The sequence below is a fragment of the Mesoplodon mirus genome, assembly GCF_964341445.2.
Source record: "Mesoplodon mirus genome assembly, chromosome: 6".
Classification (NCBI taxonomy): domain Eukaryota; kingdom Metazoa; phylum Chordata; class Mammalia; order Artiodactyla; family Ziphiidae; genus Mesoplodon; species Mesoplodon mirus.
This window is the reverse complement of record NC_138982.1, coordinates 67,836,811-67,851,079: the sequence shown is the minus strand read 5'-3', so window position 1 is coordinate 67,851,079 and position 14,269 is coordinate 67,836,811. Positions and strand designations below refer to the sequence as shown.

Below are 14,269 nucleotides of genomic sequence, written 5' to 3'. Positions count from 1 at the left end.
TTTATTTTATTTTTGGCTGTGCTGAGTCTTCGTTGCTGCACACGGGCCTTCTCTAGTTGCGGCGAGTGGGGGCTCCTCTTCGTTGCAGTGCGCGGGCTTCCCATTGTGGTGGCTTCTCGTTGCGGAGCATGGACTCTAGGCGCTTGGGCTTCAGTAGTTGTGGCGCATGGGCTTAGTTGCTCCGTGGCATGTGGGATCTTCCCTGACCAGGGCTCGAACCCGTGTCCCCTGCATTAGCAGGCGGATTCTTAACCACTGCACCACCAGGGAAGTCCTGATCTCAACATCTTAAGTGACTGGTACATAGATATTTTTGTTGTTACTGTTTAGTGTAATCTTTCCCAAAAGAATGGGGTTAATATTTCAGTATTCTATCTGATACGAATCGAGACTATCAAGAAGCTGCGTTCTCCCTTCAAGTGTCAAACAGCAAATAATATCACTGCCACCACCATTATTTCCCATGGTAAAAATTTAAACAGAAGAAAGTTTTTTGTTTCCCTGAATCTAAGTGTAGACAACTTCGGTAATGGTAAAGGAAAATCACAAATAAGTGTAAGTGTGTGTGTGAACAAATATGCTAGTCAACTATCTTAATGTATTTTTTTCCGTTTTTGAATTTATGAATGTAGTTTCTTTGTTGGGACTGCAAGTTGTTAAACTAATCAAGACATCTGGCTTATTAGCTCATCCATGTCCTCTGCTATCCTTGAGTGAATTAGACATCTAAGGAATTTCATAACTTTAATCTCAAAAGCATCATTAGGCAAGATGGCAATAGAAAATGCTGCTTGGAGAGAAATTACACTGAAAATGAAGTCTTTTTCATTTTAGTAAATGCACACCGCTTGGTCATCAGAGAACTTCATGGCCGTGTAGAATTTAAATGTAAACTTAAGTTATATTCAGTGACTACTTCTATCTTCCTCATGATTCAGTTTATTTTTGGATAAATTACATCTGTAACTTGAGCTTTTATCAATACTTTAAACCAGTATGACCGGTAATAGAGGTAATAATTTAAAGCCAGGAAGTGAAGGAGAATGTCAGAAAAATGGCTGCTCTAACTTGGAGATTGAGAAACTGAGAATTAGGCTTTTTGTGTGCATGTGTGTGGTTCCTCTTGTTGGCAGCCTGACGTTTTTGTTTAGCAATAGTACTGTTCACTCATCATGCTCTCCTTCATTTCAGAGCTATGCTTTTTTTTGTTCTTTGTTTTCCTTTATTTAATTGGATATAATAATATATGCTATATAATACTATATAATAAATCTCCTTTTATTTTAAAAGCAAGGCACAGTGTAATCATAACCCTGCCCAGTCACCCATAACTAGAGTCCTGTACTGAGGTCTGTTTTTGATTAGTGTAAGAATATAAGAATTAGGACACATTTATGCGTAACTGTGTGGTGCCAAACTGGGATTTCCACAACCCTAACTTTTCTAGCTCTAGCAGTCAGTGCACTGCTCCTAGGTCTATATTGTGTTTATATTCCTTATTATTGACCCAAATAATTTATGCCCCCTTTAAAACAGAAAACCCATCCATATTTTTCAAAATCAAACCAACGGTTGCAATGTGACAGCTTAGTCCTGGTTCAAGTGTTGATTATTGGCTTTTCCTTCTTTTTTTAGGTATTACAACTAATTCTATTCTGTGATAGGGTGTAACCTTCTGGGATTCATTTTCTTTATTTTCACCTTTAGAAAGAAAAACAACTTCAAAAACTTACACAAGAAGAAATAAACTTCAAAAGTTTGGCTCGTGATCTTTTCCAAAAAGTTGAAGAAGCGAAGAGTTCCTTAGCAATGAATCGAAGTAGGGGGAAAGTCCTTGATGCAATAATTCAAGAAAAAAAATCTGGCAGAATTCCAGGAATATATGGAAGATTGGTAAAGTAAATTTATTTGTAGATGACTGTACATTTTTCTCCGATATTATAATTTTCTTACCTTGACTTAACTGTATATGAAGTGTCTCTGTACATAAAATAACACTTACTTTTGTTTCTTTTAAAGGACATTCATTTTTAAACATTTTGCTCTTACACTCAGGCATGATAATTCTTTGTGGTATGGATTTGTTCATGTTACAGATAGTTTTGGGTTTTTTTTTTTATTTTGTATAATTATAGTCATTTTAAGAAAGTGATCCAACTCTAGTGATAAACTTAACAAACTCCTTTTTTCTTTTTTAAAAAAAATAAGAACTTGATAAATAATATTCTGGGTTTTATACCATTATACTAAAGGTTGCGGCTAGAGTTTAGGAAAATCAACAAGGGATGATGTCAAAACCCAAGGCTAGGGATAGTGGGTACCTGAAGCCTGAGCTCCTGAGCCTGAAGAAGGAAGGGAGCTGTGGCCAGCTAGAAGGTGACTGGAAGGAAATGGGGATAGCTAATTTATTAATAGACTGAGAAGCAGATTTACATAATCTTAAATGGCTTTCAATAATTCAGAGTTTTATTATTCTGTAAATTATTTTGCTTATAATACTTTTAGGTTTCAAATCTTCACATTATACGTTTTTATCTACATGTAGTGAAAACAGTTCTCTCATTTTGTGCTCATTAAAAATTCAGACGCTGTATATCCATAAGTTTTTTTTTAAGGTAGATTAAAAATTCTAGTAGTGATTTCCTTTGCAGAAGAGAAAGGTTGAATGTGAGGAACACTTAAATTTTTCACTGTGTACCCTTTTTGTACTGTTCAAAACCATATGTAGGTATAGTTCAGTTAAACGCAACTTGAAAAATCTATATGAAATACTAATAAAATGATCCTGTGCCTAATTCCTTGCTGATTGTACATTGATTTTTCCCCCTCCTCAATTATTAGGGGGACTTAGGAGCAATTGATGAAAAATACGATATTGCTGTTTCATCCTGTTGTCATGCATTAGACTACATTGTTGTTGATTCTATCGATACGGCCCAAGAATGTGTAAACTTCCTTAAAAGACAAAATATTGGAGTTGCAACCTTCATAGGTTTGGATAAGGTGGGTATTCGTAATCTACCTGTAATTTAGTTAAGTGCCAAGTGTTTTTTGATTTTGAATCCTAGCTTTTGTTTTCATAGTTATTTAAGTGAACACCTGATAGGTTTTGAGGATTATATTAGGCTCTGGGGTTACATGGTTGTGAAAAAAAATCCTCTACTGCCTCCCCTAAAGGAATACACATTCCAATGTTACAGTGACTGGTAGTTTGCATTTCTAACTTCCATCATCAATAACTACTTTAAAAAGAAAAGAAACACTTACTGAGATACAATTCACAACCTTAAAATTCATTATTTAAAAATACCTAGTTCAGCAGGTTGTAGTACATTCACATGGTCTGGATTGTTCAATCATGACCACTGTCTAATTCCACAATATTTTCATCACCCCAAAAGAGGAACCCCATACACATTAGGAGTCACTACTCCTATTCTCCCACCCCTCTATCCCCCTGCAACCTTTAATCTACTTTTTGCCTCTAGATTTACATATTCTGAACATTTTGTATAAATGAAATCATATAATATGTAGCCTTTTGTGTATGGCTTCTTTAAGTTACTTTTCAAAGGTCATCCATGTTGAGACTTCCCTGGCGGTCCAGTGGTTAAGACTCCACACTTCCTCTGGGGGGTTCATGTTCAATCCCTGGTCAGGGAACTAAGATCCTGCACGCCGCGTGGTGTGGCCAAAAATAAATAAATAAATAAGTTCCCTCTTTTCTCTTTGCAGGGGGTGGGGCTCATATATGTGTATCAGCACTTCATTCCTTTTTACTGCCAAATGATATTCCATTATATGATGTAGCACAGTTTGTTTATTCATCAATTGATGAACATTTGGGTTGTTTCCATGTTTTGGCTATTATGGTTAATGCTGCCATGAACATTCATGTACACAGGTTTTTGTACGACATCTTTTCATGTGCTTATTTATGGGCCATTTGTTTATCTTTGGAGAAAAATCTGTTCACATTCTTTGCCCATTTGTTAATTGGTTTGTCTTACTGTTGAGTTGTAAGAATTCTTTATATATTCTGGATACAAGTCTCTTGTCAGGTACGTAATTTGCAAATGTTTTCTCCCATTCTGTGGGCTGTCTTTTCACATTCTTGATGGTGTCCTCTGAAGCAAAATATTTAGATAGAAGTCCAGTTTATTTTTAGTTCCTTGTATTTTGGGTGTCATATCTAAAAAACTACCGTGTAATCCAATGGCAGGGTGATTTACCTCTGTTTTCTAAGAGTTTTACAGCTTTAGGTTTTAAATTTAGTTTTTTAATCCATATTAAGTTAATTTTATAATACAGTGTAAAGTAGGGGTCCAACTCTACTCTTTTGGATATCGGGTTGTTCCAGCACCATTTGTATTCTTTCCCTGTTGAAGTTTCTTGGCACCCTCATCAAAAATCAATCATAAATGTAAGGGTTTATTTCTGGACTCCTCATTTATCTATATGTCTGTCCTTACACTGATACCACACTGTCTTGATTACTATAGCTTTGTAGTAAGCTTTAAAATCAGGAGTCCTTTCATTTTGTTCTTTAATTCATTACTTATTTATTTATTTTGCGGTACGCGGGCCTCTCACTGCTGTGGCCCCTCCCACTGCGGAGCACAGGCTCCAGACGCGCAGGCTCAGCGGCCATGGCCCACGGGCCTAGCCGCTCCGCGGCATGTGGTATCTTCCCAGACTGGGCACGAACCCGCGTCCCCTGCATCGGCAGGTGGACTCTCAACCACTGCGCCACCAGGGAAGCCCCTCATTTTGTTCTTATAAGAGTGTCCTGGGGTTTTTGTTTTGTTTTTAGTATATTGTAAATGGAATTTGCTTAATCTCATTTTCAGATTATTCATTGCTAGTGTATAGAAATACAATTAATTTCTGCATATTGATCTTGTATTCTGCAACTTTGCTGAATTCATGTTAGTTCTAATAGTTTTTTAATGTATGGATTCCTCGGGATTTTAATACGTATAAGATCATGTCATCTGTGAATAGAGATAGTTTTACAATAACTTCTTTTTTAAAATAACAGTAAAGTAATACTCAATTATGTAGATACTCAGAACTTTGTATACATGTCCTTATGTTTAATACATGTGTATTACTTCTATAAATGATACCTAACAGAAACGATATCTTTTTATATATATTATTTTTCTTTTTTATGTTTAGATGGCAGTGTGGGCAAAGAAAATGACCAAAATTCAAACTCCTGAAAATACTCCTCGATTATTTGATTTAGTAAAAGTAAAAGATGAGGAAATTCGCCAAGCTTTTTACTTTGCCTTACGGGATACCTTAGTAGCTGACAACTTAGATCAAGCCACTAGAGTAGCATATCAAAAAGATAGAAGATGGAGAGTGGTAACATTACAGGGGCAAATCATAGAACAGTCAGGTAACGTTTTTTTTCTCTGCCATTGAGTTTCTTTAATCTTGTTGGGGGAGACATCTAAGTCTGACTTCTCTCCTCTGTTCTCCAGGTACAATGACTGGTGGTGGAAGCAAAGTAATGAAAGGAAGGATGGGTTCATCAGTTGTTGTTGAAATCTCAGAAGAAGAGGTCAGCATGTACAAAATTATAGTCAAGACATTTTTGTTAAAGCAGTTTTACTGATATGTAACATACTGTAAAATTCTGCTATTTTAAATGTACTGTAATCAAATTTTCAATTAACAGATTGAATTTTCTCTAAATGACTAGTATATAAGCTGTGGGATTTTATATGAAACCTGTGAAAGTTCTAAAAGTATGTTAATTTAAAAATATATGCTCAACATATATATCTTTCTCTGTTATGACATTTGGATCATATCATAATTTAACCATTTACTTAATGTTTGACATTTAATTTGTTTCTTCACATGGTTACTGATGTATTATATAATTATCTTTTCTATTTCGACATAATTCTTTAAGTTTTAAATATAGCAAAGACTTCTGATACATGTTTCCAAATTTTATTTCAAAATATTTTATATGTCCAGAAGTATAAGAGAATGTCAAAATGCTCAGGAAATACTGCTGTGTTCCATTATCACCCTCAGAACACTATACTTTTTTCTTCCTTAAAAATATGTACTTGGATGTCCTGGATACCTAACTTTTTCTGAAGAGCTGTGGCTTGATTTTTTTTCATATTTTGAAATAGTTAATATTTTTCCACTTAAATATTTGCGTAGTATACCTTCATTGTAATAGTAATTGACTATACAACACTTAAAATTGTCTCTTCATCTGATTCTATGATGCAGAAATTAGTTGACCATCTCCTAAGCTTTAGGTTCGGAATTAGAACTGGGTTGTTTGGTTTGTTTCTGGTCTTTAAGATCAGAAATTTGGGTTTTCTTCATTCATAAGTTGCTGTTAATCTGAAATGACTCTTAGAATAAACTTATTTCACTGGTATTCTTCTTTGTAGGTAAATAAAATGGAATCACAGTTGCAGAGAGACTCTCAAAAAGCAGTGCAAATTCAGGAACAGAAAGTACAACTGGAAGAAGCAGTAGTTAAGTTAAAGCATAGTGAACGAGAAATGAGGAATACACTAGAAAAGTTTACTGCAAGCATCCAGGTACTTTTTTAATCAATATTAGCTGAAACTATTGGAATTCAACAGCAATTTGGCAGAAACATTTTGCTGTTTGCTTATAATTTTAAAATATAAGGGGGGGTGGAGGAGGCTGGGTCTCTAGGTGTAAGGTGCATCTGTTGATTTTGTTTCCCTGAGTACTAATGGATAAACACCCTGTCACAGTGTTTGCTCCAACCACAGCTATTTCTGGTTTCCATTTGTACTCCATAGAAATATGTCTTCCCTTAGCAACTATGTGACCCTTTATTTCATTCTCTTCTCAAAGTGGAATGTTTTCTTAATTACAAAAAAGCAATACATGCCCACAGTCTCTTTTATTTATTTTTTTTGTGTGTGTGGTACGCGGGCCTCTCACTGTTGTGGCCTCTCCCACTGCGGAGCACACGCTCCAGGTGCGCAGGCTCAGCGGTCATGGCTCACGGGCCCTGCTGCTCCGCGGCATGTGGGATCCTCCTGGAGCGGGGCACGAATCCGTGTCCCCTGCATCGGCAGGCGGACTCTCAACCACTGCGCCACCAGGGAAGCCCCACAGTCTCTTTTAAAAAACAAAATCAGAAAACAGTTTTTAGAAAATACCCAAAAGATTATCACCTTAAATTTTTATGTATGTCCTTCAACTTTTAGTGTGTCTAGTTTGCATGTACGTGTTTATCTATATGGTAGATATTGATATACATATTAAATTTGCATATGGATTTTTAATGAGTCTTATTAACTTTTCTTCACTTATTAATTACAGTTTTCTTTCCAAGCCAATGTACATTTACTTTATGTGCAATTGTATTGGTGTATTTTGTTCATATCACAATTTGATAAATATTTTCCTGTGTTGACTATGTACACTGCTGTGTTTTAAATATCCTTGTTAGGCAGACCTTAATACACTCATCCAATTATTTCCTTAGGTTAGAGTTCTAAAACTATAATTATTACCCAGTATGTGTACAGTGTTTTAGGTGTTTGTTGCATAATGCCAAATTGTTCTCAAAAAGACGGTTCTAATTCATTTACTCATAGTAGCATATGCAAATAATTTTTCCAAGTCTTTGAACACTAGGTACTCTTCAGTTTGTTGTAAGTTTGCTAATCTGATGTAAATACTAAAAAATAGCATTTTAATTTATCTTCATAATGAGTGTATACATTTCATGCGTTTTTTTGGCCATTTTCGATTTTTATATTAATTGTTCGTGTTTTCTGCCCTTTCTTGTTAGTTTTTGTCTCTTTCTTAAAGATTTTAAGTACCTTTTTTTTTAAATTCGGAATGTTTAAAGCAAATGTTATTGTTAGTAAGTTTAAAATACTAACAGTTTTGAATGTTAAAACATTTCTGTAGCGTTTATCAGAGCAAGAAGAATATTTGAATGTCCAAGTTAAGGAACTTGAAGCTAATGTACTTGCTACAGCCCCTGACCAAAAAAAGCAGAAATTGCTAGAAGAAAATGTTACTGCTTTCAAGACAGGTATGTTTAAGGATATACACTTTTTTCTCCCCTGTGTATTCAAAAACAGGTTTGTAATATTTGGCATGTTTAAGATAGCAGTTTGTAGAATAAAAAGTAGCAGATTTCATATATTATAGACAAGTGACCACTCTGTTTTATGGTTTCTGTTTTTATTTCTCAGAAGGTTATAAATTACTATTAAGTACTTCATTTGACAGATAAGAAAACTGAGGCACAATGGTTTATATAATTTGCCAAGGTCACATAGCATATGGTGGTGGTATAGGAATTCAGGAACAAGGCAGTCTGATTCTGATACCCATGCTTTTAATTTTATGTTTTGTATACTTTGGCCCAGTCTTCCTAAGGACCCTTCAAGATAGTAGTTATTTTATTTGCTTGAGAGCTTAGAGAAAACACATTTTTCCTTCCAGAACTTTTTCTTCTTGTATATAAACATATAAGTGTTCTACCAGAATCTTTCAGCAAGAAAGGGAATTAGTTCATAGGCTCACAGTCAGAATTGACTTTGACATTAAAATCCTCTGATCATGCACTTGAGCAGCCCATGCTTCTATTTCCATGTTGGCTTCAATTAAACATAGGTAGATGTGCATCTTATTGCATGAGGAGGTAATGGTGAGTTACACAGTATCTTAGGGACACCAGCAAACACAGTGAGCCTTCATCATGTCCTCAAGAAAGACCCTTGTTACAGTCTGGTTCATGAGCAAAGGAAAGCAGATACTTATTGTTCATCCAAAAGAACTAGATGAACTGGAATTGGAGCAATTATCCAAATGTTCAAAAAATGAGGTCGAGTTTTCTTCCAAAAGAAAAAGAGGTAAAAAGATTGTAAGCAGACAGATGTCCACTGGGCACATTGAATATTAATATATAGCTGTATTAGTTTTTTTATTTTTGTGGTCATATTTATCTACGTTTTTAATATTGAGGCATTCACTCAGATAGCATCTGCTACTGGCCAAGCTTTGTTTTAGGTGCTGTTGGTCAAGCAGTGAACAAAATAAAGGCCCTCTTTTCAAGGAACTCACACTTAAGAGATGGGGAAGATAATAAACAAATACATTGCATACTGTATCAGGTAGTGCTAGGTGATAAAAGTAAAACCAGGAAAACAGGATGGGATGGGGATTCAGATAGACACAGTGGTTAGACAGGCCACTACTAGAGATACTTGAGCAGAGACCCAGTGGAAGTATGAGTGGACATGTGGATATTTGGGAGAAGAGCATTTCAGGAAGAATGTAGAGTAAGTAGAGGCCCTGGGGCAGGAAGGAGTATGCCAGAAGTTTCTAGGAACACTAGGAAGCCAGAGTGGCTAGACTTAAATGATGGAAGAATCCAGATAATGTAGAGCCTTATAAGCCCTGCCTCCATGTGAAATTAAAAGCCATTGGAAAGTCATATACAGGGAAGTGATATAATCTGACAGGACTTTTTTTCCCTTGCATTTATTTTGGGTATATATTTTGTCCTTGGAAACACAGGGACTTCACCCTACCCCTCCTTTCCCAGAATACCTACAATATTTGTTGTGATTGCTTTGATGGAACCTAATGGTCAATTAAAACAAAAAATGTGTATCTTTGTCATTTATAGCAGCACTTTCACAGAGAGACTACAGGAATCTGTATTCTTGTTTGAAAGGGAATCCTTGACTTTATTAGGAGCCCCATATATATTTCTTCTCATGGAAACACTGGCTATTATTAGTAGACTCTGTTAATATCTAATATGGAAGCCCATTTCTGCAAGCATATCTTTAAGATTAAATATTTCATTTTACATTAATTTAGATTTTAAAAATCTCTGGCTGTTGTGTAGAGAATAGAGTAAGGGGAGCAAGGTGGTATAAAATAGTGACTTCAAAATTATAGACTATCTGATGTTAGTTTTCCCCTCCTACTTCTAATAGACATGCTACTATAGATAGGGAAAAGGATTTTTAATGCATGTTAGGTACTTGAAAATAAGGAAGAAGATGTTCTGTAGGGTGGAACCCTTCCCAGTTGCATACCTGGCCCATCCCTCAGTATAAGTCATGATGCCAGACCCCACAGCAGCTGGTACTCTACCCCACAAGGGAGCTGAGCATACAGACAGCCTAAATGGAACTTAAACTACAGAGAACATCGCCACTTTGAGCAAAACAATTCCTTCAATAAATACATTATCTTAGTATCCTTAGAGGGAAAAGGGGATTCAGAAGACCAAAAAAGGACAGGGTTTTGTTTTGCTTTGTTTTTTTAAAACGCCAAGTGGTGATCTCAGAAATACAAGGAATAGAGGTTGGAGTTAAACTCACTAGACGAGTTTGAAAGATCAGACTAAAGAATTCTCTGATAATGTAGGACAAAAAGATGAATACTAAGTTGTGAGATTTGGAGAATATTGAAATTCCAATCTACCTAACAGGAGAGAAGAGACAATCTAGAGGAACAACAGTTAAGTCTTTATCTAATCTTTTCCTCTTAGCACATCCTACCTCCTTTCCCCTATGCTAAATGTATTGATATACACCTCCCATAGGAGCTTTATGGGAGTCTCTTTCCATAAGTTGGCTCTGTTTTTGCTTACTTTTCTAGACATAGATATTGAAAGCTTGAGCTCCTTACCTTTTTGCCACCTTTCATCCTTCCTATATTGTATAGTGATTAGGATTCAAATATGGAGAACAGAATCCACTCTGGTTAGTACAGATATGATTTGTGTGTGCATGTGTGTGTGTGTGTGTGTGTGTGTTTAACAGAGTAAAAGATTATTTACAGAATCGCTGTGATGGCTTAAGAAATTCTAGGTTGAACATCAAGAATAATTTCCAGAGCTACTCTGTAGAACCATGAAAGGAACTATACTGCCTCTTCTACAACTGGAAGGTCATCTCTCAAATTGGGAAGATGAGGGACTTCCCTGGTGGTCCAGTGGCTAAGACTCCACGCTCCCAGTGCAGGGGGCCTGGGTTCGATCCCTGGTCAGGGAACTAGATCCCACGTGCCGCAACTAAGAGTTAGCATACCGTAACTAAAGACCTGGCACAGCCAAATAAATAAATAAATACCAAATTGGGAAGATGACACTACAACTGCCAACAACAGAAGCACATTGTACCTACTATAATCTACACCGTCAAAGTTAATGCCATTGCCTGTCAATATTCACAAAGCTTTTGACGGGACACCAGAGCCTCTAACACCACCAAGAAAATTCAGACTTTTCCATGACTGCCAGCAGAAACATGCTCAATTCATCAGTTTTGCTATCCAAATTATGTGAATTTTTTTTTGATTGAATGGACTTAATTATGTCTGAACCCTAGGTACAAGGGACTCTAGGAAGTGTCACAACTTTCTGGGCCACAGAGAAGAGTGCCACTTCATCCTATCCCCCCCACTTTTTTTGTTATAACATATGGAGGAGAACTCTAGGTTAGCAGAATAAAACAACCACAATTTTCTTCACCCCGGGCAGTAGTCAGGCACATAGTCTATCTAAGAGTAAAAATCATTATGAGACCAATAGTCAAAGTACCCTGAAAACTTTTGAAAGAGCTTCAGGGCATGAAGCCAGTAAGAGTTAAGTGGGTTATGTTCACAGCTGAGCCAGAGAATTTAACCATGTGTTGTTATATAACACCATTTGTTTTGACATAGGGCATTCTGGTTTTGTGTTTGGGGTTGTTTTTTTTTTTTTTGAGGTACTTTTCCTTAAATGTCTAAAATTTCTTGGGCATGCATCAGGTTGTCATATTGACTGAAGAGATTTACATCTAACAAGTGATGCTCATTAGCGTAGAAACACAAATTAATTTCACTTTTTTTTTTTCCAGAGTACAACAGTGTGGCTGAGAGAGCTGGTAAAGTGGAAGCTGAGGTTAAAAGGTTACACAATATTATCTTAGAAATCAATAACCATAAACTCAAGGCCCAACAAGACAAGCTTGATAAAATAAACAAACAATTAGATGAATGTGCTTCTGCTATTACTAAAGCCCAAGTAGCAATCAAGACTGCTGACAGGTAGAGTATGCATACTACCCTGTCTTCCTCTTCCCTACATCCCATTAATATTTAAACTTAATGTCCATTAAATGTTTCTGTTACTGTTACTTATTAAGCCCTTCTGACATGTTGTTACCTAATAGGAGTGTAATAGGTGGACACCTATAATAAACATCATATGACTAGTTTTTAAAAACATAAACGGGGGCTTCCCTGGTGGTGCAGTGGTTGAGAGTCCGCCTGCCAATGCAGGGGACACGGGTTCGTGCCCTGGTCCGGGAAGATCCCACATGCCGCAGAGCGGCTGGGTCCGTGAGCCATGGCCACTGAGCCTGCGCGTCCGGAGCCTGTGCTCCGCAACGAGAGAGGCCACAACAGTGAGAGGCCCACGTACCGCAAAAAAATAAAATGGGTATGCTTTGGCAAAATGTGGTTATATAATTCCCAAGTTGTGGGGACATAGAAGTCAGAGTTTCATTTCTCTGGCTTAAAGGAGTAGAGAGTGATTCATTGAAATAGGTCTAGGTTTTAGGAGAATAAGAAGGTTGAGATTTCTTAGCAAAATTGTTTTAATAACTTAAACTTTTAATTAACTAGATTATTCCATTGTCACAAAAAGTTTTTAATACGTTCATAACATAGATCCTTTTTTAAATTAATTTTCAGAGTATTAAAGTATTTCTAAAATAATTAAAGCTAAGTATGTATACAAATGTTGAAATGTAAACAGCTGTTTCTTTTGTCTTAAAATTATAACATTAGTCACATTTGATTATCTGGTTATTCCGTTATTACAGTGTCTTTTGTTCAAAGATAAGGTGCTAATAAGCCATATGTTTTGCCTAAACACAGTTATCAGTCAAAATAGAAGTCACTTTATTAAGGGAAAAAATAGTCGTGTGTGTGTGTGTATGTGTGTGTGTGTGTTGTCATGTGTCCAGTTTCCTCCCCGCTCCACCCTGCCAAAAACACTTGTTTGCCCTGACTTGAACCAGGGCGTATTTATTTACTTGATGGTATAGCTTCGTGGGTGTAAAGATTTAAGAATCTCCAATCTGACAAGAAAATGATAAGAATATAATAATCCAATGAACAATTTTGCTTCATAGTCTAAGTCTAAAAGCCTATATAAAGAAGTTTTATTAATTTATACTGAGAGTTTAATAAAATATACAATATCCCACAAGTGTATGTATAAACATAAAAAACCAATTCAAGGATTTTAGTAAATCATAAATTTTAAAATCTGTGATAGAAAAAAATGTTACATTAATGTCATGAAAAGTTCTTTGGTAGGTTTTCAGAAGCAGAATAACAAATCACACATTACCACATTTTTAATATATGATTTTGCTTGTTTAGAAATCTTAAAAAAGCACAAGACTCTGTCTTTCGCACAGAGAAAGAAATAAAAGATACTGAGAAAGAAGTAGATGACTTAACAGCAGAGCTAAAAAGTCTTGAAGACAAAGCAGCAGAGGTCGTAAAGAATACAAATGCTGCAGAGGTAAGACATGGAGAGGGGAGAGGATGGTATTTCAAGCAATTAGGATTTATAGATAGCAATACCTTGCCTAGTAAGCACTCAGCAAGTTAAACTTGTATTAACTTTCATCTGTACAATAAAAATGAGTACTGTATTGTAACTTTTCTGTAAATAAAAACATTTCATTTAAAATGGAAGGGGCGTGGGGAGAGATTGCTCGCTTCTTCATCTTTGTAATGTGAAAATCCCTGTTCTGTTTGAGAAGATCATATCTGTAGCATTTCTTCTTGGTTTTTAGGAGTCCTTACCAGAGATCCAGAAAGAACATCGTAACCTACTTCAAGAACTAAAAGTAATTCAGGAAAATGAACATGCTCTTCAAAAAGATGCACTTAGTATTAAGTTAAAACTTGAACAAGTAGATGGTCATATTGGTGAACATAATTCTAAAATAAAATACTGGCAAAAAGAGGTGAGAATTGTTATGGATAGTTAAATGTAACTTTAAGATATCCTTTATGAAAAAAGGTTAGGGTTTTTGTTTTTGTGTTTTTGAGGTATGTTGTGATTCTTAATTTCATAGTGTATAATCACTTCTCAGGTTTATAGGGGACAAAATGAACAGTATATAGGAGTTATTATATACAGAAAAATACGCATAATTGTCAGAATTAGTCAACATTTTCACCCCAGGGCTGATAACGGAGATTT

At 35.9% G+C, this 14,269-nt stretch overlaps 1 protein-coding gene across 3 annotated transcripts in view; it reads left to right on the top strand.

Moving 5' to 3' along the window:
- SMC4 (structural maintenance of chromosomes 4) overlaps positions 1 to 14,269 on the top strand; it is a 35,290-nt gene that overhangs the window by 17,897 nt on the left and 3,124 nt on the right. For all 3 annotated transcript variants that reach the window (XM_082625172.1, XM_082625173.1, XM_082625174.1), the window contains exons 12-20: positions 1,708 to 1,893; positions 2,842 to 3,003; positions 5,182 to 5,407; positions 5,493 to 5,572; positions 6,432 to 6,584; positions 7,942 to 8,068; positions 11,901 to 12,090; positions 13,435 to 13,579; positions 13,857 to 14,030. In XM_082625172.1, coding sequence (XP_082481298.1) covers positions 1,708 to 1,893; positions 2,842 to 3,003; positions 5,182 to 5,407; positions 5,493 to 5,572; positions 6,432 to 6,584; positions 7,942 to 8,068; positions 11,901 to 12,090; positions 13,435 to 13,579; positions 13,857 to 14,030 — 1,443 coding nt within the window. The remainder of the gene's footprint in view (positions 1 to 1,707; positions 1,894 to 2,841; positions 3,004 to 5,181; positions 5,408 to 5,492; positions 5,573 to 6,431; positions 6,585 to 7,941; positions 8,069 to 11,900; positions 12,091 to 13,434; positions 13,580 to 13,856; positions 14,031 to 14,269) is intronic.